At 31.8% G+C, this 24,711-nt stretch overlaps 1 protein-coding gene and 1 long non-coding RNA gene across 2 annotated transcripts; one reads left to right on the top strand and one right to left on the bottom strand.

Annotated features, from left to right (window-relative positions):
* The first annotated feature begins 4,087 nt into the window (after positions 1-4,087).
* LOC127905070 (uncharacterized) lies at positions 4,088-4,631 on the top strand. Its single transcript, XR_008058728.1, has 2 exons — positions 4,088-4,266; positions 4,355-4,631. It is a non-coding gene; the product is annotated as an uncharacterized LOC127905070 (long non-coding RNA).
* A 2,851-nt stretch (positions 4,632-7,482) lies between these two features.
* Positions 7,483-14,759, bottom strand: LOC7478180 (protein HEADING DATE 3B). The gene is given in 5 exon segments (XM_052451323.1): positions 7,483-8,478; positions 8,581-8,632; positions 11,923-12,801; positions 12,804-12,946; positions 13,518-14,759. Coding segments are annotated over 5 exon segments (2,295 nt in total). The 5' UTR covers positions 13,743-14,759.
* Positions 14,760-24,711: the final 9,952 nt, after the last annotated feature.

Raw genomic sequence — 24,711 nt, 5'->3', positions numbered from 1 at the left:
TGATCAGATTATCATTTGTTTGATTTATAACAAAAATTGAAACTTTTTCTTTACTCTTGTCATCATTAAATACCTCTATTCTCTTTATATAATTTTAAAATGTGTTTGTTGTTCTCCTTTATAGTCTTATTTTTATAGTTTTCACCATAATCTTCAATTTCTCCTTCTCTGCCCGTTTCTAAACTTTGGATTTAGCTTCAGCTTATTCCTCACTTGTTGGTTTGGATGATGAGTTTCTCTTGAGATGTTTTTCCTCTGGATACACGCTCATTTGCCTTAATTATATAACCAAACATTTTGATTTCTATCTATTTTAACTTGTTGGTGAACATATTATTTTTGTATTCCCCAAACATCTTATAATGCCTTCTCAATGACTCCTTATACATTGTTTTCTGTATTTAAACCCTAGGAAGCTAATACTTCATTTATCATCAAGCTACAATAATTGCACATGGCTTTTAAAATTAACTATTTAAATAAAACCTTTACTTCTAGTACCTTTGCAACCTTGTTTCTTGTAAGAGTGCCTTCTGGAAATAATTTCTTATCCAAATTTGCTTTTAAGTTGCTAGTTCTTTATGGATCTATCTAGATTATATCATCCTACTCAAGTTTATTAACTCTTTAATCTACATATGTTCCTCATTAAGATTTATCAACCCTCTCATGACTGTACTTCTCACGAATCTTCTAAATTGGTACACTTATTTATAGTATGACTGATAGTCATGTGCCATTTACATAACACTTCAGTGTAAATCTTAACACTTTATTTGCTACCAAATAATCAAACAACTTATTGGTTGTAATAGTTATAAAAGTAACCTGAGATAAAACACTATCATTGTTAGCAACGATCGTCATATTACATATAATGTATTAACCACAAGAAAAAAAAAAGGATTTTTATTAACTCTTATTGTTTCATTTTTTTTTTAGGAAACCTAATATGCTTTGATTCTATTAAATCTTGAATTATGTTTCTACATATCACATAGTTTTTAGTTGAATGACCAACTACTCCATGTTATTTGCAATAAGATTTATCATTTACCTCTTTATCAATCATTTGTTCATGTTTTCCTTTTAATTTAACTCTTTTATTAGTGAATAATCAATCAAAGATAGCATCAGCTTGATTTATATTAAACGAGTAATGTCTTTCCTCATTTGATCTTACAGATTTCAAAGATCTAGCATTCTTTTTAGTTAATACTTCACAAATTATGGATTCACCAGATACAAATTATGCTACATCCACATCTATTGTTTCCTGATAATAAGTTCTATAATTAAAACTTTTCTTTTAATAAATTTTCATATCTTGAAGCTCTTATTCCTAACATATATATATATATATTATATATTACATTCTCTCAAACATCTTTCTTAGTTCCAACTCTAATCCTTGATGAACAATTATAATAAATACATTTTTCTGGAATCTTAACCTAACATTGCTCTCTTATTTCCATGAATCTATCTAAATACTATTTTATAGTTTCTCCAGGATACTATTTTAATTTAACTAAATCATCAATCACAAACTCTGGTCTTGTCCTTGAAAAATGAGTTTGGAATATGATTTGCATATCATTCCAATTCTAAACTGAATTTGGTGGTAGATTTATGTACAAGTAAAAGCACTCCTAGCTAACGAATTTGGGAATAATCTTAAGTTTAAAAAAGTCAGAATCAGATGCTTTTTTACACTAGCAGGTGAATCTTGCTATATATTCTATAGCAATTATAATTTTATGGCCATTAAACAATATGAAGTCTAGGAATTTAAAATTGTTAGGGTAGGGGTACATTCTATCAATGTAGTTTGGATACAGTCTTTTATATGTTCACTTATGAATTTATTGAACTCTTGATCTATTGGCTTATTCTATTATCCCTATAATGTATTTTGGGTCAACTTTCTCTAAAGGTTCATTCATTTCTAGGTTGTTTGGGATTATTCTTTCATCCATATTTCTTAGTGGTGAACTCTTATAATTAGTAAATTTAACATTTGAGCTGCTTCCAACTTCCTCTATCACTAAAAGGCTTTCTTGAATCATTCTAGGTTCAAATAAAAGGTTATTTTTTTTACATTGTATTAGCTTGTCCATTTTGTTTAGGATTGGTTTTCCTAAATTTTGATTCCTTTCTTTTTTTTCATCTAAGTGATTCTTGACTTCAACTACCACTTGTTTTGAAATCTTATTTAGTATTTCTATCATAGTATGATTAAAGTCATAGATTACGTCATCATTTCCTTTTCTTATTTTGGCATTTGATTTTGAATTGACATCTTTCAATGCCCCGATCATTCATGTATAAGATTTTTTATTTAAATTTTACAATTTCCATATTTTGTGTTCTAAACTTCTATCACCATTCTATCTCTCTCTAATGTATAACTCTAAAATGAAATGAGTAGATCTCTTATTCATCGCCACAATCCTATTATAATGATCTTCAATCATTTTTATTTTTAATTTATGTTTTTCTTTAATTTCTTCAAAAAGAAGCTTGTATCTTTCTTCAAGTATTTTGTTAGTTTCTTTCACTCTTTGTTCAAAAAGCATATATCTCTCTTCTACACTCATGAACCCGCATCTATTTTATTCATTTCCTACTGTTAGCCTTGGAAGAATTGATTTTCCATTTCGTTTTTCAACAGGAACATCCATAAATTCTTCTTTTTCATCTAAATTTCTTGATAGTTTTGATCTTCTTAGTGATGATCATAGATTCAAATATATATATATATATATATATATATATATATATATATATATATATATACATATGGTATTTTCTTGTTTTTTGGTACTGAAAACTGCAAGGCCACTATTACAAGCATATTGATTATCCCCTACAAACTATTAGTTTACAAGTAGATCCCTACAAATTATATGCCTATTAATTATCACCTATGTAATTACTAGCCTATTTATAAACATGTTTTGAAGATCCTGAAAACTCAGTATTGCATAGCAATTGTTGTTATTGATTTTGTTGAGTTGTTGTATTGTTGTGTTATGTGCCTGTTAATATGCCTTGCTTCCTTATTTCAATAGGAAAGTTCAAGATTATTTCCAGTAACTACCCACTCTTCATTACTCTATGTTTTGAGGATGCACGACTGAAATTGCCTAACTTCACTTATAGCTATTTTTACAAGTCTGGATCACATCTTATCTGTACCCTTCCTTTTATTAGTCCAAACTTCATGACCTACTTGGTTCAGCCTATAATCAAGTCTATTCTCGTTTCCATCTGGCCTAAACTTTGTTTAATATGGAAACACTTACTAAGTCTAGCTTGTTATTTCATCTTTCTTATCTTTTGACTCAAATTGCTTCTTTGGCTAGTTTATTGTGTAATAATTAGGGTATTACATACGCAGCAGACGACTCACTTGTCTTTGGACAAAGAGTGTGGCTTAGTCTGATTATTGTAGATAACCTTTCTTGATGTCGTTTGATTTGTCTCGTCGAGATTTTTTTAAAAGATACTGGTGATGTCATAATCAGAGTTTTGATGTGTTTCTAAGATTTTTTTTTTTTTATCTCTCATCTTTTCTTATTGTAACTTATATCAGCCTATTTAATAATTTTTTTGAAATACCACGTTTTCCATTAACAATATTTTAAAAGCTTTTTTCACATGTGTTGTTTGGCCACTATTTTTTCAAATGGTGTTAATAAATAAAAATACCCAAATTTTGTCACAAGTAATGCAGAATCATGGCACCCCAAGATATAACCTAGTTCTGCCTCTGTTGCCTTGGGTTTCTTATGTATTCCACCATTTCAATGCTTCAATGATGTGTCTCCGTAGATGAAACGTGCATATATAAGCAATAACTATAAATCAGGTTTGTCTCTACCACTGATGACCTGAAGTTTAGTTCTAGAGTGGGTCCTTGTAGTGCTCAAAATATAACGTGGATGATCTTCACAAAATCAAGTCTTTTTTAACATTTACGTCTTTCTTTTCTTATTTTCCTTCTTATTAATTGTGCTGTTTTATTCTTTTGAAACTGTTTGTAACCAAGGTAGAGACAATATCACCTCATTGGGATCTTGTAGATGCCCCTTTTGAGTATGCCCCGTATCGTGGTGGTTGTAGAACACCAAAATTGTGAGGAACAGCAAGTTCTTGAGTGGACAAATCCATGTAGGAAAGTCTTCTGACAAAGTTCCAGAATTGTTTAGCATCATGAAGCCCATTATTCCATGTTATATTCAATTCCATTACAGAAACAAGGTTAGTACGTCCGATAAACCTTGTTAAGTATTGGTTTTTCTCGGTTTAGTTGCATATAATAATCGTGTAATCTCTTATCCTTAAGCAGTGGTTCTGCAGATTGTTGCTAAAGTTGGATAAGTACAGAAACCTGATATCTTTTTCAGAACCGACAAAGAAGACAAGTCAACTGGTTGCCATGCGGTTGTGTTGTGAAATATAGCCACCCCGATAGCATTTTTCCTTCAATGCCCTTGTCCAAATTTTCTTCCCAGCCTTCGAAAGGTCCTTTGACTTAATTTGTACTTGTATAGTGGCAAAACAGTAAGCTTGTAATCGATTATCCTTTGTTTATAAAGGAGAATGTAGCTAGTTTTTGTGTGCAAGTGTCTGTACGTAGCTGGGAGGGAAAGGAAAGTGACAAACTTTTCTAACTTGTTCCACATCAGTTCTCCTTTTCGTTCTCTTTTCCCCCCATATGGTTTGCATGATTTTTATTTCCCTTTCTGCACCTGAATATATTGACCTTGTGTCACAAACCCTGCTATAGCCATACAGGTCTCTTTCGGTTACTCTAGATGCATGCATACAGAACACTAATTATGTGATTATCCAAGCATCTATAAGAATGGTATATTCTTTCTTTTTTAATGAAGTCCCGAGTCAAGTTTCAGCCCTAACAAAATGATATCGAAACTAGTTCGATCTAGTCAGTGAGTATTTGGGAGATTAGTTAGAGCATGCGTGTTGAAGAAAATGAGAAATCCCAATAATAAATGGTTTGTGGTCCTTGTGGAGATGAGGGAGTGGATGAAAAATTGACATTTAAAAAATAAAATAAAGTTGCAAGTTGGTGGAGTCTAAAAAGTGAATTAAAACTTTGCATAAGAGAGATAGAAAGAGTCCAAAAAGAGCTTGGTACAAGCTGACAAGTCATTGCACATGTGATGATGTTGTACACGAGAGAGATATTTACAAGGAATAAGATAGAAAATGATACAATGAGCAATGACAAGAAGAAGACAACAAATACAAAGGCCACTTGAAGAGCCTAATCGTCAAAGAGAGATGTTTAGCTCGAGAAATATAGTTGCAATCACAAGAGGAGAAAAATGACTAAAAGTAGCCATATTTAAGCAAATACAATTGCTAAAGAAAGAGATGGTAATGAGATGGCGATGAGATGACATTAGGTGGCCATGATAAAAGAGTGGCTAGGATAAAAATGGAAGTAAGATCTTTTCGAGATAAAGATGAAAAATTCAAAAAATAGTGACAGCAATTTGGTTGTCAAAAAGAAGAAGAAGAAGAAGAAAACGACATTGAAGTTTTTGTTATCAACGAGTGATGAAAAAGGTGTATCAGCCATGACAAAAAATAATCCTTTAACATACTGCAAGATGATCCTCTAACGTATTTTTAAAATTCAAGGATATTGAAAGATTTTCAAAATTAAGGGGAAGTATTATAATTAATTTTGAAATTTAAATTCAAATGGTTATTAATTTTAGTTGTTTTAGGTACATGTATTCATGACATTAATTATATGATTATCCAAGCATCTACAATTCTCCACATGCTAATATAATATAAATACGTGTTATGAAAAAGTATTGTAATCTTAAGTTTAATTCCATGAAACTTATTCTCTTATGAGAGTTATATGATATACGAATGAGATATTCTTTCTTCTCTAATATAAACATAGGAGGAATTACTATACTCCCTTTGAACTTATTGCTAAATCTGATCCCCTCTATGGCATTTCTTGAAAAGTTTCATCCCTTGAAAAATGTGTTTATGAATCCCTCTTGTCTTCGCATTTCTACATTTTTAGACTGGCAAAATATGTGATATACTTGGACATTTGTTGCCAATTACATGTTGAGACTATCGACGGCTAGTCCTGTTAGCATGTCAACAGACAAGCATTGCACTATCATGAAGTGTTCAATTAAATTCTATATTTTTGTTGTCTGATTCTGATCGAGGGCGGTGATATTGCAGAAATGCATTTATAAGTTGTGAAGAATAAATTTCTGATATATTGAGGATACACAGAACCTGGAGAACTAATTGATTATTGTTCTTCTGATTAGGAGAGAGCTGGTATCAGCAAGAATTGACATGTACGTACATGTATGATAGAATTATGCTAGTGGCCTTTTCATTTAGTGTAATGGTAAAGGGGTTTGGGACATAAAAGGGTTGGTCTGTGACTCTCTGGTTCAATTTCTGTGTAATTTAGTACAAGTCTCAATACAACCTAGTTGGGGGTGTCGGGTGCGTGAACATTTATTCTCCAGTCTGTTCTATATAGGATACTTTCTACAAGCTGCTATAACAATCATTATGTAATCTTATTTCAAAGAAGATGCTGATCATTGAGTCTTTTTATCTACATTTTAATGAGACAAATTTTGCAGATCCAAACCGTGCTGGTATGCACATGAAGTTGAATTAATTCCTGCTAAAGCTTAAGGCCCCACGCATTGTAATCCTGTCACCTGTGCCCGTGATCTAGATTACCTTTTCCATGTTGTGGTATGTAGTCTTCCTGATGGCTGTGCTGTTGTTGAAATCAACAGCTGTTCTCTAAATTCTGAAACTTCTGCGCAGAAAGTGCAAGATATAGATGGATGTTACAAACTTAAAAGCCTGCAGCCGGTGTAGAATGTGCTCGCCTTATAGAGTTTGCTGATCCTTGCTCATGACCACTATCTTTACTGCCAAGATGCAAGACTTTTGCTCTCAGCAGAGGCTCCAGTCTGAAGTTTGACATTCAGGATTCGGTAAAGCAAGCTGTATCCGTAATCTTTGCTACATGGACTGTTCAAGTGAGCTATGGAGGTCTTGTATCTTATGTCATGGATGGTGTCACCTGGCCTAGAGGAAGGAAATATGTTGGACGATGACGGTTGAACCATTGAAGGACTGTTTGGTATCATTTCCGTTTCGGTTTTCACAGATAAGATGACATTACATTTACCATCTGCATTTCTTCTTCCAAGGTAACATTTGAGATGCTAGAACAAAAGGCATTGATTCATAGGAAGCCAGAGCAAACAACCTGCTTGAAACATTGAGGATCGCCTCATATACCATTCTCTTTCGACAATATATTTACAAGACGTAACATATATGGTAGAATTACAAATTACAAAGGAAAATACATCTGCCAAGACTGTTAAATAGCTATCATTTTCCTCGTACTGGACCGCAGGCATTCCCAACAAACTAATCATACTGTTTTCTCTCTTCTTGTATGGATTGGAAAATTCGGGCAGCTGATTCAGTTGCTGATCTACGGTTGTGAGGTACAACCTTAATCACACGTGCCTGCTGCTCATTTGTTTGTGCATTTGGATAGGATGCTTGAAGTGTTGGTTCCATCGGAAAAAGAGGAAGTGCATTTGCTTTGGGCATCTTAGAGAGACTTCCTGCAGAACTTCCCTGGATCTCACTTTCTTTTAATCCTTGAAAATTCTCAACACAACAGGAGATCACTCTGCTCATCTGGTTTGACATGTTACATGAACTCTGAAGAGGGATGTTGAAATTAACGTCTCCAACTGCTAACTGATTGTCCTTTGACTGTGGTCCAATGCGAGGGCGAATCTGCTCTACTGCAGAGTCGCATATTGATGGGTTCATGACTGGCATGCCGAATGGTTGAAAGAAAGTCTGCCCAAAATGAGGGTTTCCAGGAAGGATACCAATTTCTTCATGGTTAGAAGCTGAAACACTGTATGCTGCATTCAAAAAGTCTCCGCCACCTGGAGCAAGGCTGATTGGACCACAGCTGCCATAAACTGGTTCCATGAATCTAGAAACTGGAGGACATGGTCCTGCATAGGGCTTGTAAACAAGTCCCTCAGAAGGTGACATGACAGGCACCAGCCACTGATTTCCTGGTGGTGGATAACACCATGGAGATGGTTTGGCGGTGGTAGCCACAGGAGCTGGTGGTGCACTTCCTGAATAATTTGATCGCTGGCTAATAGGTTCTTTACTAGTTTCATCATTAGTGGAAGGAAGGGGAAGCTTCCCAACTACATTCTCTCCTGCAAAGTCAGCGCTCGTATGCTGCTTTTGTGAATGATCTTTTGGTTTATCAACCATGGCACACTTAGACGGTACCTTGTTGATCTGGGATACCTTCAAGGAAGCTCTTCCCACATAAAGGTTATCTTCAAGCAATAGATGTGGAGATCCAGCAATCAATTTTTGAACCTGTTCCAATTAATGCTAAGAGATTTTCCTCACGGAACAAAATAATTAAGAAACTAGTACATATCTTATGGTAGAGAAACACAACTGGAATTATCAGCTTACCTTTATGAGTCTATGCAACTCAAATACTTGCGCGGCAAAGACTCTTTGTTGACTGAAATATAGTAAAAGAGTTGGGCAAATCACTAAATAATTCAGATAGATAAAAAGAGCACGTAAAGCAATGTATATTGGAATTGTCCAAAAGTAAGAAAAATTACACGAGCACTAAATGATGACAGAAAATCAGCTCATACTATTAGGTAGATAATGACTGCATTAAAAATTCTAGCAAGATGAATTGCACTGATGTAACAAGTCCTATTTTCCTTGGAAATTAATTGACAGTTCATCTTTCACACAATAATGAACAACCAGAACCTATGGGGCTCAAATTTGAAGACAAAACACACTGCTAGGGTGAATCTGATAGAATTCCAACCTAAAACCCAATCATACAGAGATATCCACACCCTAGTTCTGTACAAAGAAACTCAAAACAATCATGTGTTAAAATGCACAAAAGAAAGGAGCATGTCAATAACTATATAATAATGGATTGGAACAGGACAAGAAGTTAAAAGTTCAGAAGTAACAAGCCAACCCAGTTCAACCACACTAGAAGCCTTAGAATATATAGTTGACCAGTAGATTTCAAGAAGAATAATGCTGCATGACATGAACAATATGTAACAAATTTCATACAAAATGACACATGCAACAGATCGATGACCCAAAAATTGAATGAGCTTATCACCGATACCATTGTATCTTTTCATGTGAAATTCATGAAATCTTAAAATACAGGCATTTAACTACTGGATATGTTGGAAGCAGAAAGCAGTATAATTTTAATCCCATAACGTGTCATAATCTAGGATGACTCAATTGCTTTCTTGAGAGGATATGAATCCCAAGAAATCTATCCTTACCATTCCATCACATATTTTGTTAGAAGGAAAATGACACAGGATTTTAAGAGCAATGATTCTAGGAAAGCCAAGAATTGAATTCTATTTTATTTGTATGTTATTTAGAGAATCTAGTAATTCTAGTTGTTTATATATATATATACATATATATATATATAATAGATTGTATTATTTAGGACTTACTTATGGTTTAAGACTTCATTCTATTTCTTATAGTGTTTTAGGATCTCATCATAACGGCACCTACTATCATGTTTAATGATAGCTCAATAATTATTGAGAATTGAAACTAATGTTTTCTCCCTTCAGTACAAATCTTTCTCTTATTTCTCTTCATCTATTCCAATACCCTTTTCATCCCTCTTCTCCTCCTTGTTTCCTCTCTCCTATTCCTTCCCTACATGAGAAAATTGAAGTCATTTTCTTATACTGTAATGTTTAAGCAACCAGTTCCAGCATCAGGTGGTATCAGCAACATGGCTTCAACTATGCCTGTCAATCCCTCAATTTTCCCTCCTAATTCAATGTTAGCACTCAATAGAATATAATTGGAGTGACCGATTTCCCCTTCTCCAATTGCAAACAGAAGGCACAATTTGTATGTTTCATATATTTGGCAAGATACTGAATAATTACAAAAATGCGAATTAATATCCAAGAACTGACAACCGAGCCAGTATCCTAAGAAGAAAATTAATTTCTACGATATTCAAGAGAGGTCAGGTTCTAGTTAACCAAATTCAATCATATATCGAACAATATCTAGGCAGATCACGATTGAGCTGGAACACCAACTTCTTATAGTAATCACCAAGTATTTTTTGGCAAGGAATGAGGTTTCAAGATCATATGCTAGCCTACTGAGCCCCATTACCTAATTGAAAAGAACCAACTCAATTGCACATAAGCTGTGAGTTTTTGTAGATAAAACAGAAGTTTCTCTACCATGTGAACATTCACTAAAATATGCCTACTGATGATTGTAAATTCAGCATCCTTATCAGTGGCATCCACACAACCTAACTTTTTCATAGCACATTCAAGGTGTTTGGACTTTTTTTCACCGGAACATGGATTTAGAAAGAATAAGCAACCAACTAGACACGGCAGCATTCCTTCTCATAAATTTGCATCATGAAAGGTCCTTCTACTCATTATCATTATCAAAGAATGCAATTAAGAGAAGCATCTGACAAGATAGGTAGCAAGTCATTAGAAAACTACAGGCAAGGAAGCAGATAAGCACACCCGAACACCAAAAAGGGATAATGATATTTATATTTTCACAAAAATCCAAAAAAAAAAATTACTTGATTCAGATGTAATTGAAACTTGTAGGTTCCTTTTTCTCAGAATTGTAAATGTAATCAGTCTGAATCATAGAAGAAATAACTTTTTTCTGCCATGGATCATAGAAGTAACACTTATGCTTTCCTTTTGTTAAACATATCAACAAAATAGTTGGATGTTGAAAAGCTTTTTCATCAGAAATTCTTCCATCATATTAATAAAAATTGACCATGTTAACATACTTGCAAAATGAGTCAGGACCCCAACATGAAAAGGATTTTCAGATGTTCAAAACTCAGAAGGTAACTTCTGTGCGTGGAGCCAATTTTTTATCAGAAGAAGAGAAGTATAAATCCACTTCAAAGAGTTGCTAAAACCAAAACTGGCATAGTTCTACATAGTAGTGAAAGAAGGAATGCAGCAGAACACTCCATCATGGCTCAAGAGGAAGTCAATCTTCCATAAAAGTAAGCCTTTAGTCTACTGACATTTTTATCCTGATGGCAGTATACTTTAGATGTCTTTGTGAATATTCATCTAATCGAAAAACAAGGTGTAGCACATGTGATTTCATCTATTTCTACTAGCTGCTTCTACTTCATTGCTCAAAACCACAAGCTTAAGTTTGTATTGCTTATATGTGTGATTGAAGCAGAAGGTCACCAATCTAACCCAATTTACCTATTGAAATTTAAAAATAAACAGATGGTGAGGCGATGAACCAGTCATTGGGGAGGGGAGGGAGAGAGAGAGAGAGAGTTTAACAGTACTTAAGTCCACAGCAGGAGACGAATGGTATCACCAAAAAAATAGTCTGAAAAAATTCTGTAAACCTTGTGAAAGTATATAGAGTACTCCAAACTCAAAGACCAATGGACACTGTTGGTGGACTGACAATAAAATTGAACTCCTTTCATTTAGGTCCTTTAAGTTCCTTGAGCATCATGCTATTCATACTGAACCAACAGCTACAACATTACCATGATGAATTATTCTAGTTGGAGCCATATGCAGACCAACTAATTAGTGCAACTGAAGAGAATAACTACAAAAACACCATTTTAACTCAGATATGGATACAACAAAATACCTTTTGTTCTACAAATTACAACATATTGCTATAGTTTTGATGCTGATTAGCTGCAGCATATGTAAATAAAAACCATTTGACAGGAATACTTACTTGACGATAGCTGTTCTTGCTTTCCAGAATTGTTTCTCACCTATTACTCCTACAACATCATCAGGAGTAATCTCCAGAGCAGTTACGGAGTCCACCATGGAAGTTTCTGCAGCATCATCATTCCTTTCAAGATCTCCTGCTTTCAACGACCCAGATTGCTTGTCTTCACGGTACTTGCTTCTTTTCTCAAGCCCACAACGATTTCTGTTATCATCTTGAAGCAATGCCCTTGAATATAATTCACTTCTCACCTTGGAGGGATTTTCCTTGCCTGTGACAACTCTGTATTCCACCAAAATATTATCCCCGATGACAGTCTTGTCGGGCATTGTGACAAGCTCTTGATTCAACTGTTCATTTGTACCAGGTAAGCATTTGAGGACATTCACTGAATTCTTTCTATACTCTTGATTTGAAGATGAATATGTTCGCTTTAATGATTTGGTACTACTAATTTTGCCTGATGAGCTTGATACTGAAGGTTTATCTTTAATTGATGTGACTGTAGCAAATTTTTCCATGGAATTCTGACAAGCCTCAAATACTTTTCCATTGTCTTCTATTTGTATTCTCATATGGTCTATTTCCTTTACATTTATGGTGCCAGTTTTTTTCTTCTGGGTTTCAGAAGTATTTTGAAATTGCACAGAGAAGCTCAAGTTCAAACAATGCTGATTTTCTTGATCTTTACTGTACTGACTGTTGTTACAAGAAAGATTTGATCCTGACTGGGCAGAGCTATGAAATCTAGAGTCATTTTCATCTCCAAGCTTCTTCCATGAAAAGTTCTTAATGTCGGAGACCTTATGTGATTGAAATGAATTGCAAGTAGCACTGAATGACAATGGCCGTGAGGTATTCAAGTTTTGATCATTTGTAACTTCCACAATTTTTCTTCTTGACTTGTCATCAGAGCGCTTGACTTAACTCCTCCAGAGGAATAATAAAAAAGCTTCTCAGTCAAATGCAAAGGTGTTGGGGAGTTACTAACTGGAGTAAAAACACTCCTTTCATGGCCAGTCCCCTACAAAGATAACTCATTTGTAATCCAACAACACAAGTCGCAGAGAAGTACGGAAATTCATGATACACAACCATATACCCATTGCAATGATAACAAAATCAACCCAAAGAATTATAAAAAAAAATAAAAAAAAAGTAAATGGACAAGAATACATTTTGAAAACAGATATAAATATCCCAAAGCCAAAATTATGAAAAGGCAGAGATAATCAATAGAAAAAAATTTCAGGCCCTTTTTCTTCCCGAAGCAGCTTCCTTTATTCTATAAGCCAAATTAAAAAGTTCACAAAAGTAGATGAACTAAACAATCAAAACGGTATCCTAAGATCACATTTAAGTCTACAAAACCGGTTCCTCGGCGTGGGGGCAACAGATAGCTGCACTACCACACGAACCAACCCCATGCTCTGTGGCGAAAGCAGCATGTAATTCATATTAATCAGAATCTAAAAGATGTTAATTGCGTAGATGCTTACCAAAGACATGAAGCAAGGGTGTATCATTGTCAAACTTACTGACCAAAATAAGATAAATTCAGACTGGGAAAGAGAAAGAAAAGTTATCAAACTCACATGGCTAGAGGAGATTGAAGGGGCCAAGCTGCTGCCGTTGTTAGGTAGAACAGGCAGCATGGACCCTGACCCAGAGCTAAACCTTTGAGAAGGAATACAGAGCTGTTCATACAGGGCCATCTTATTCCTTGGAGGTGCCCTCGGCCCTCCTTTCTCTGCATCATTCACATGAAGTCTTGGAAACATAGGACTCGTCATCTTTTCCTCATCCTTTGCCCCTCTCATTTTCCACTTTTTTTTGCTCTACACGAATATACTTATTCTTTCAGCAAATTCACAGCAATATCCAAACACCATCCTTTTTAAGCAAGATTCACTATAAAAAAAAAATATATATATATATATATATATGCCTATCTAGATAGCAAATTAAAATCCTTGATCAAGAAAACAGTGGGTCACCCAGAATCAAATATTTTTCTTTTTTTATTAAAAAAATGCTTTTTGAATTTACTCTATTGTACAAGTACCCAAATATCAACGTAGTCCAGAAAGCAAGCTTGGAGGATAAATTCAACCATGAATAAAAAACGAGAGAGCAGGCCAAGCCATATGGCAAAAGGCGGCTACTCTTTGAAGAATTTACAATTTTTTTCGAGTTACTCTCAAAAAAAGCAAATCTCCAGATTGAAAACCAAAATCAAACAACAGGAGAACATGAAAAGAATATTGTCAAAAACACAAATTTTACAAGTAGCCAAAAGCAGCTGACCTCAAAAAAATCAAAACTTTCTAGAGTGCAAATGGACAGCCCAGAAGATATTTAGCTCAACTTTAAACCAAACGGGGAGCAGAAAATCAGGTGGCCACAAGAAAAAAACACGACACGATACTGACAACAGCATACAATAATGGAGAACTCATAGTTAAAAACAAAAGGGTAATGGTCAGTTGCTACTAGCTGGGTAAAGGGAGGAAAGAAAGGGAGAAAGAATCAAGGGATGATTTTATGTTGTGGGAAAAGATAGATTTGGCTAGAGAAGAGGGCTGCCTTGAAATTCCACAAAACAGGATCTCTTCTCTCCTCACCCCATAAAGCAAGGCTCAACCTTTAAAGAAAAGATTGTGGACTCGGTGGGTCCCAAGTGGATAGAACTCAATCCTTTACTTGAATCCTCTCTTGTCCAGCTTTTTCCGGTACCTGCAAGTTGGATCCTGCCACTTCAGACAGACCCCACAACGCCACTTGGACCATTATTGTTCTCGACATGAATATTTGATTGGGCCAACGTTGATATTACACAGTGTTTTTTTCGAATTCATCTCTCGAAAGATTATATATATATTTATTTAATGACAATATCATACACAGAATTGAAGGCTTCTTGGAAGTGGTCAAGAAGAAGTTGAAAAATACAAGTACCAAACTGTACGGTTTCCTTTGTACAAAGTAGACAAGAAAAGTGCCTGAAAATGAGAAGGATGAATAGGGAAGACTAGTTCGCTACGACACGTGCGTAATTGGCGACCTTAACTGAGTTTAAAACCACATGTTCTTTCTTTTTGCCCTCAAGATTTGGACAATCCTTTTTACTAAAAACCCGTGGCGAATCAATCCCCCTTCAGTGATACAGAGAGAGAGGGGGGTTGTTTTTTTTCTTGGTCGTGTATGGCTCATTTCCAACCATGGACATGGAGCTTTCCTCTTATGTGGCCAAAAGGTGTGAGTTAGGGTTACCTTTTGGTTTGCAAGATGGTTATTTGGTCATCATGTGAATATTAAATTATCTTAAAAATTAATATAAAATTATTATTGAAACTTTATTTGATAAATTAAATTTTGAAATTAAGATAATTTTCTGATATGTATTATAAATAATTTTTTTATTATGTACTTTATTTTTTTTCCTTTTTATCATCGGACAACGTGATTATTCACTATAGGACACCGACTATTAATCTCTTTTAATTTTTATTTTTTTTTGTTTTTTTATCATTTCCTCTTATCCTTGTCAACCTATATTTTTTGAATTATTCTAATTTTATAATTTACTAGCCTTTTTTTTTTTTGTTGCTCTTAGAATCACAATTTGAAGACCATTTTTTATTATGTCTTTTATGGCATTTCTATGATATGTATTACAAATAATTTTTTTATTATGTACTTTAATTTTTTTCACCTTTATCATCGGACAGCGTGATTATTTATTATAGCGCACCAACTATTAATCTCTTTTAATCTTTATTATTTTATTTTGTTCATCTTTTTTTGTTTTTTTTATTATTTCCTCTTATTATTATCAACCTATATTTGTTGAATTATTCTAATTTTATAATTTACTAGCCTTGTTTTTTTTTTTTTTGTTGCTCTTGGAATCACAATTTGAAGACCATTTTTTATTATGTCTTTTATGGCATTTCTCTTGTTTATGAAGTTATAACTTCATGTTATGTTTTTCAAGCTATATATTCGAGTAAAGTTTGACTTGGATTTTTCTATGGCATACAAAGAGTTATATATTGTCCCATAAATTCTTTTTTCTATGGTTGTTATTGGCTTTAATAGCCTTGGCCTATTGGGGTTATTTTTTAAAATGTCGATCGAAATATCAATATTATATCTATATATAGTTATCAAACTTATGAAGATTTTTGCAAAATCTTTATAAGTTTGAGGGGCATTATGAGAAAATAAATTAAGACAAGTTGATTGAAATCCAATCAATTTAATCACTAGTTATGAAGAAAATCAAGCACTACATCAAATGATAAAATCAAGGATTTTAAATAATTAAATATTGTAATTTATTTTTATAATTGTTTAGTTGTATTCCTTTATATACTTGGTAATTGGTTGATTGTGATGACATATCATATAAATAAAGTTTCTCATAATAAAGTTTTTTTTTATTTTTAACATGGTATCAAAGTTTTATTGACTAAGTGGTCACAAGTTCGAATCTCGTCACTCTTATTTTATTTGTTAAAATTAAGCACATGGTAATATGAGTTTATGCAAGTTTCAAACTCAAATAACTTTCATTTAAGGGGATGTGTTAAAGAATAATATAAACCAAATATTAAGCCCTCACCTAAGAGCTTAAGTGTTTGGTATCATGGTGCAATGTGTTTTTTAAAAGTGTTTTCGTTTAAAAATATATCAAAATAATTTTTATAATTTTTTTATTTTTGAGATTAGCACATCAAAACTATCAAGAAATACTAAAGAAAAAAGCATCAATTTATGACATGAAAAAAGCATCAATTTATGACATGAAAAAAGCATCAATTTGATGTTTTTTTTCATGTCACATGCACTTTTAAAATGCAACTAGAAACGTAATGCCAAACAATCTAGCTTTTAGGTTAAAATGGTTATTTGATATTTTATCAGAGCCTTGATGACCAAACATTTATGAGTTTGAATCTCACCATTTCCATTCTAATTAATAAAATTAAGTACAAAGTAGTATGGGTCCGTACAAGTTTCAAGTCCAAAAACTTTTTACTTGAGAGAATATGTTACAAAATAATATAAAACTATTCTTGAAACATCATTTAATAACTTAAATTTTTAAATTAAAATAATTATTTGATATAATAAATGCTCATTGAGTGTAACATGTTATTTCTAGTAAAAATTTTAAAATGATGTTTTTGTTTTTTAATTTTGGTGGCCGCATTGCTAGAATCACCAAAGTAGGATTGTCACTCTTTTATTGTGCAAAATTAAATTAAACAAGAAAATGGAAAATAATTAGGTTGGGCATGGTCAAAATAGTAAACCACTCCTATTTTGTGCTTGCCTCATTATAATCGTTTTTAGGTTAGGTTTTGTGGGTAGCCTTTTTTTTTTCATAGAAAGGTTTATTGAGTTTTGGGATATACAACAAGATAACTCTTTTTTATTACATAATAATTAAATAAATTATAATCATGGCTAAAATATGTTTGTACTGTGGTGAGCGATGTTTGAATATAAAAGAGTTACTTGAATCTAGTTGGATTAAAATTTGAATAATTTTTAAGTGATGGATAATTCGGATAACTATAACAAATTTTAAAAATAATTATTTAACCCAACATAACTTGAGTCAATTATAACTTAGTCCTTGTAGTTTATCAAAATAAATTAATTACTTGATATTATTAAAAATAATTTAATAATCTTTTGATCAATATTGATCTTGCTTAATTTAATAGTATTTTGTTTCAAAAATTAAATTTTTTTTCTCCTCAAACTTTCCATCTTATTTACTTACTTTTTTAGCTTTTCTATTTTTTAAAATTAAAAATTAAACTAAATTGGAAAGGAACATAATTTAGATAAAATGATTAATTTATAAATAAATGTAAGAATATAGGAATTAAATAACAATTTCTAAAACCACAAGGACTAATTAATTATTTTTTCTAAACTACAAGGACTAAACTGTAGTTAACGTAAACGACTTTTTTTAACTACATTTAATTGAATGTTCACCTCTAATTAGATTCTTGTCAACTCATTGGATAATTGATTATTTTTTCTTATGTGTTTATTTTTTAAGGAAAACACAACCAGATAGATTCATCAAACTAATAATAATATAATATTACAAAATCTTTCTTAGAAGTATAAGTTTATAATGACAATAATGTAAACATTGAAAAATATCACTCAATTTCCTCCTTTCAAACACTTTATCTTGTATATATAGAATTACAAAAACAATACATTTCATTAAAAATTAGTGTAAAAAAATGAACCTTTAACTAATTCAAATCTCATCTACTAAAAATATGTTTAAGTCTTTATCAAAAAACTTTCTTGTTACTATTTCCTTCTAAATTAAATTTTAGAAGTTTAGATATTCAATTTGTATAACATATTTACAAAATGTCAGCTAAAATTTTAAGTAATATAAATGGAGATAGTGAAGTACATTCACTATCTCCATTTATATTACTTAATTTTAGCTGACATTTTGTAAATATGTTAACTTCACTTTAATTTATTTTCTATTTTCATGTCATATTTATGCTAATTATATGAGTTTGATTTTTTATACACGCATTTTAAATTATTTTTATTGTGAATTGGTTTATAATTGATAATTTGAAGTTTTAGATTAATTAACTACTTTGTAAGAATAATATTTAATTGACTTTGATGAAAAAAAATTGGCTACGACCACTGGTGGTAGCTACATAGAACTAGATAAGAGATCCTATAAATATATATATACACGTACACATACTAAATGTTGTGTACCTTGATGAACTTTAAAGATTTATCTTTTTTAAAAAAAATATTGAGAGATTTTATCTTAATTCTAGTGGTGTCATATGTATAAGTTTTTTTTTTTTCTTGAGTTGATCTTGTCAAGGTTAATAACAAATCAATATTTGATTACATGTATAATTCTTATTATTCTTGATTTATATTTTAGTTTAGATAAACATATAATTTTATATAATCTAGTAAAAGAGATAAAAATATAAATAGCACTATACTTTAAACATAAAAAATGATATTATACATATTATGACATGCAAAACCAATATTATAATTAATGTATAACAGTGTAAGTGTGAGATATGTACTTATTAAAGATCTTAAAACTAAAGTCAAATAGTAGTTTATTGTTTTCAATAAGCAATCAATTATTCTTAAGATTTTATTGCTCATTTCTTGGTGTAAATAGAATGAACAAAGTTAGTCTCCTAAGATTTCAACAATTGTATTTTTAAAAGATGCACTGTCTTTAAAAATCTATGAATCAAATGAAGAAGAAGAAACTCAAAAACTATCTACGAAGAAGTGTAACTTAAACTCTAAAATGGAGGGAAAGAGAGGCAAAAGAAATTGAAAATATATCAAAGAAGAAGGTAAGATAGCAATAGTAAAGTGTTTAGAACATCTTCCCTTCAACTCCAATTTTATACTAATTTTTGGAACCAAAACTTATGCAGAATTAATTTTGGTAATTATTAGAATTAACTTTCATTGTTTTGCTTTAATTACCTGCCATAAAAAAGAATAAAACCCTAATGATTTTTTATCTTAAAAATAAGACATTTTCCTTTGAAAACTGTTCAAAAAGAAGAAGTTTGTTCAGACTCTTTATTCATTGGTTGGATATATAAATGGACTAGGAAACAAAAACAATTCTTAACGAGTCTAAATCCAAAATAGGTTGGCAAAAAACAAATCATACCTAGGACACAAGACTTGAAGTTTGGAGTACGATCCCAAGATTCGAGACCCCTGGCTCGGGGCCCGAGACCCGTGGCATATAGCCCGAGTCAAGTGAACAGGTGTGAGTTAAACCTAAAATATTTTTCTTTGGCTCATTTATGACCCTTCAAAATTCCACTATATAAACTACAAGACAATCTTATGTTTTTTCTATGTGAAAGAGGATTTTGGGTTTCATAAAATATGCAAACCAAAAGTTTTTTGAAATCAATTTCTCATTCACTCATTATTTATTTTCATCATGTTAATGTTCCATGTTAAATAACTTCCAACAAAGTTTTAACCTTAAAAATGAGTGGAATTCACTTTAAATTTGACCTCAAATGTGCTTATTAATCATGTTTTTATAACAAATTTTCTAACAATCTCTCACATTAATAAAAATTGTCTGAGTATATTGAAAAGACTCGAAAATTTGTAAAGAGATAATGATTTGGTGGATCATTACATCAAGATAGATAGTTTTTGGCTTTAAACTTTTCTTAGTTAAGTACTATCGGATTTACTTGACTACATAGTGAGTACGATAACTTGAACTATTCAACATTTTATGTAAATAAAGATAATAACACTCATAGTTCTTTACCAAGAGATTTTATTTGGTTCTCATGGTTATGTCCATTTTGTCTCTAAACAACTCCCAAATTAATGAGTGCCTAAGAGAATGCTACTTTTTTAAAAAATTCTCAAAAAACAGTTATATTTTTCACTCATATAGATAATCTTTCATTAGAAGTATTATGTTTTATTCTAGTTGGTAATTCAAGATATGAAAATCACTAAAAGCATAGCTAACTTTTTATTACATTGTAGCTAGCACCTCTTTTCATCATAAGAATAAGTAAGAAATAAAAAATTTCAAGTGCTACTAGGAATGTTATTTTACTTAGTTTTCTCTTTGAAACCTAGATCTTGGGATATCTAGTCAACTAGATAAAGTTATCATCATTACATTAATTCTTCTTCAAAGGATTTAAATTCATTCTTTTCGATGAATCATACACAAGCTCTCTCGATATATCTTAGGTTAGCAAACCAACAATATTTTTCTTTGACTTTACATAATCAATGGAAATAATCCTATTTGAGAGCAAATTTTGACAATATTATATTTACAACATATATGTCTAAACTTATCATTATATATACTACTTTATGTCATTTTTATTGTTGACTAATTTTCGCAATGGATATAAAGAACTTGCATTGGTTTTAGTAGTACATTATGGGAAGGGATATAAGTTATATAGGGTTAGATAATTTTCTTATGGTTATTTGTATGTTGAGGAGTGGTTTTCGTGTCAAAGGCTATCACTCCCAAGTTGAGTTGTGTTTGTTGTTATGTTTGATATGCTAAGAAATACTCTCCTATATAAGGCGTATTTATCTCAAACACCCCTACTGGAGTGTTGGTGGTTGTGAAGCTCCTTGAGATATGTCCTCCAAGTGTATATGCCTATGCATTATCATGTCTATTCTAACATAGCCTATTCTATATCTTATTCGACTAATCAGATATGGTCTGTATGGTTTGATTAACCAGTATGATATTATTATGATAGGTCTTATTTGTTGTGTTTTATATCTTCATCTAAAAAAACCTTATATTATTGTTAGAGAGATTTATAGGTTGATAATAAGATGCTCTTTCAATAACACTTGTGGCTAGCTTATTGGAATTTGTTACAACTGGTTCTGACCATTGTATAATGGCATTAGATTCATAGAAAGGATACCTATATGGTTATGTATGCAACATTAAAGAGCCCTTATATTAGTGTTAAAAAGATTTATAGGTTGATAATAAGATGCTCATTTAATAGCAACCATGGCTACTTGGTTGGAATTCTTCGTAGCTAGTTGTGACCATAGTATGACATCATTATATCCAGTGCTTGTATTGATTGTTTGTCCAATGCAACAACAATGAGTTTACTTATTTTTTTAGGTATAATTATTTGCTTTTAAAATATATAGACCTATCAAACATAACAATATGTTGATCATTCAAATATTTTCCTAATCAATATACCACTAGTTAATAATTTTTACCTTCTAAAGAGAAGAACTATATAATATGAAAATTAATCTTGAGAGGAAGCAAGTAGCAACTTCATAAAATCAGGTGAAATATAGGGATCTAAAACTTCAAACCCTAAGAAAAGATTATCTACTCCAAGTTATATCACACAATACTAATACTAGTAAAAAAAAAAAAGATAATTGAAATTACATATATAGGGCTAGTCATTGTTCACAATGACTATATGGCCATTTATATAATGGTATAGGTAATGAATACTATATAAACATGTAAATTCTAATTATATACCGATATTAGTATCATGTAAGGAGACTTTATTAAATCATAATATAAACTAAATTCTTTCTCTATTGATACCAAGTTAATCATAAGCTAGTCTTGTAACTTTCTATTAGTTATTTTGTTAAGGACACGCTCTAAATATAATTAGACTTTTTGCTTCTCCGAGCATTTTCAAACTCTTATGATTGATCGTTTTTCCTTGGTCGATCATAACTCTTGGTCCCCTTATTGACCACTTCAAAACTCCTGATTAATCATAACTCTTCTAATGTGGTTAATTCCACTATATTGATCAATTTCAACTCTATTTCCATGCTTGTTATAAACAATAATTGTTTTTCTATGTTTGGTACATCGATATTTATTATTTATATAAACACTAAAACATAAATTTTCATTGGATTGTTTTTTATCTCTTCTTTTTTAATAGATATCTTGTAAAGTTGTTCAAAATGAATTGAAGGAAAGAAGTGTTTCTCCCTATTTTAATGGTTATCAAACTAAAGGGTTTCTTGTTGTCCATTCTTCTAAGCCACATATATGGTTACTCTCTCTTCCCCCCCTGAGTGTCTCTAATTGGAACAACAGACTAGGCATTCGCTAGTATTAATGCAATGGTAGATCAGAAGCAGACAGGGAAGTGTTTGCTAGACATGAAAAATCACTTCAAGGAATGGAGGGTAACTCTTAAAAAGTGGCAGAGCAGCAAGGAAAAGTGATTTTACGAGACAAGTAATATCCTACATCTTTGATGATATTTTGAATAAACTAAGAATCGTACCTACAGATCATGAAAAAACACCAATAAAGCCTTACAAGCGTGCTATGAAAAACAACAATGAAGCAAGTAGCAACCCTGTCGTTATGGATAATGCAATGGTAGCAGGTCTATGGGCTAACAAAAAGTTCTTCCACTCTAGTCTACTTTTATGCGATGGAGATGTCTGATCTTCAACCATTAACCCATTGAGTCTCAAATATATTCTCAAATAGGTTTTCAATTCGTTCAAATTTTCAAAATTAAACCCCCCATCTGAAATAGTTATCAAAGAAAATCCTTAAACCTATATATTACGTCTTCAATATTAAGAATTTATATTACTATCTGATAACCTAAGATAGTCTTGGCAAAATATGGTCCACGGTGCTACTGATTTAACATAATCTAACACAATTTCAACTCATTCCATTGTCATCCAAGTTAGGAAAATTGGGCTAGAAAGTGTTTTGTGAAGCCTATTGTAATTTGCTATTGCTTATTCACATTTCTCTCATTACACCGACGCTTCAATCACCATAGGGGCTCCCTTAAGGTAAAAAGGCCGCTAGAAACTAGGGAAGTCTATGTTTTTTTTGTCTCACATAGGCGAGCATTGTCGGGGGTTAAGGAATCGTCATCTATTTGTTTAGTTTAGAATCAATAGAAGACTCGGATATAATGGTCTTATCAAAAAATTTAGGGTAAGGAACTGGTTGTGACTAGAGAAAGTATTAGCACTCCTAGTGCACCTTACCTGAAGTAACCTGCATTATATGGTCTTCATATGATTTAAAAGTTTTGATGGGTTTTTAACTGATGATCGGTCTATAGCTCAGGATAAAAATTTATTCTTATAAATAAATCTGATATTTCAAATTTATTATGGGCTCGTGTGTCCATATAAATTCTTATGAAAAAGGGTCTTTGTAGGTGCCCTGACAAGATTCACCTATCCTGGAAGGTGAAATGGTTTTTCAAAATTCGTATATTGTGATGAAAAATACTTCCAAATAAAATTGATGAATATCTAAAAATAATTCTGAAAATTTTCTAGTCAACTCATGGTATTTAAATACCTACCTACCTGTAGGTCCATCATTTTATACTAGAGTGTTGAACATTAATTTTCACGAATCAAAATTTTTAGGATTATTGAAATATTGACCAAATCCTTAAGGAATTTTACAAACTTGTTGTAAATTCTAAGAAAAAAATGCAAAGGAAAATCAACACAGGTATTTTCTAAAAGAATACTAATTTTTTTTTATAAGAATTAGGTCGTATACAATAGAAAAAAAATCATTTTTTATTACTATTTTTTATTTTTTTGTAAGACCATGTTTGGCAAAAACTATTTTTTCTTCTTTAGAAAATTGCCAAAACAAGCCTAAGGATGTGTTTTCCAAACACTTCCTTAGGCAAAAAATCCTTTTATAAAAAAAATCGACAAACCAAATAGAGCCTTAAATATCTGACCCGATTTTGACCCGACTAGGTTGACCCAAAAATAAACAAAGAACAAAGAACAAAGCCAAAAACATATTAAACATAAAAAACAATAAAAACTCAAAATTTATTAAACAAAACGGATCAAATACAATGAAAATAAAAAGCACAAAAAACATTCAAACCCAAACCTAGCAATGTGAAACCCAACCCATACCAGATTTCAAACAAACAAAGGCATGATTTTATTGGTGAACATATATAGATCAAGAATGAAGCATCAAAACCCATCAATTATCACTTAAAAAGCCAAGATTTTATCGAAATGAGTTTCGGTTCAAAACCAAAATTTTGGGATTAAAACTTTTAAAAACTTGTTAATGATGCAAATAAATCATAGATTATTGACTATTCGAGTTGCCCAAATGATTTACTGTAAGGAAATAGACCAAAACTAATTCAAATTATGGGGCTAAGATAA

The sequence above is a fragment of the Populus trichocarpa genome, chromosome 3, assembly GCF_000002775.5.
Source record: "Populus trichocarpa isolate Nisqually-1 chromosome 3, P.trichocarpa_v4.1, whole genome shotgun sequence".
In the NCBI taxonomy this organism is placed as follows: domain Eukaryota; kingdom Viridiplantae; phylum Streptophyta; class Magnoliopsida; order Malpighiales; family Salicaceae; genus Populus; species Populus trichocarpa.
Note: the sequence above shows the minus strand (reverse complement) of the source record. Positions and strands in the feature narration are given on the sequence as shown.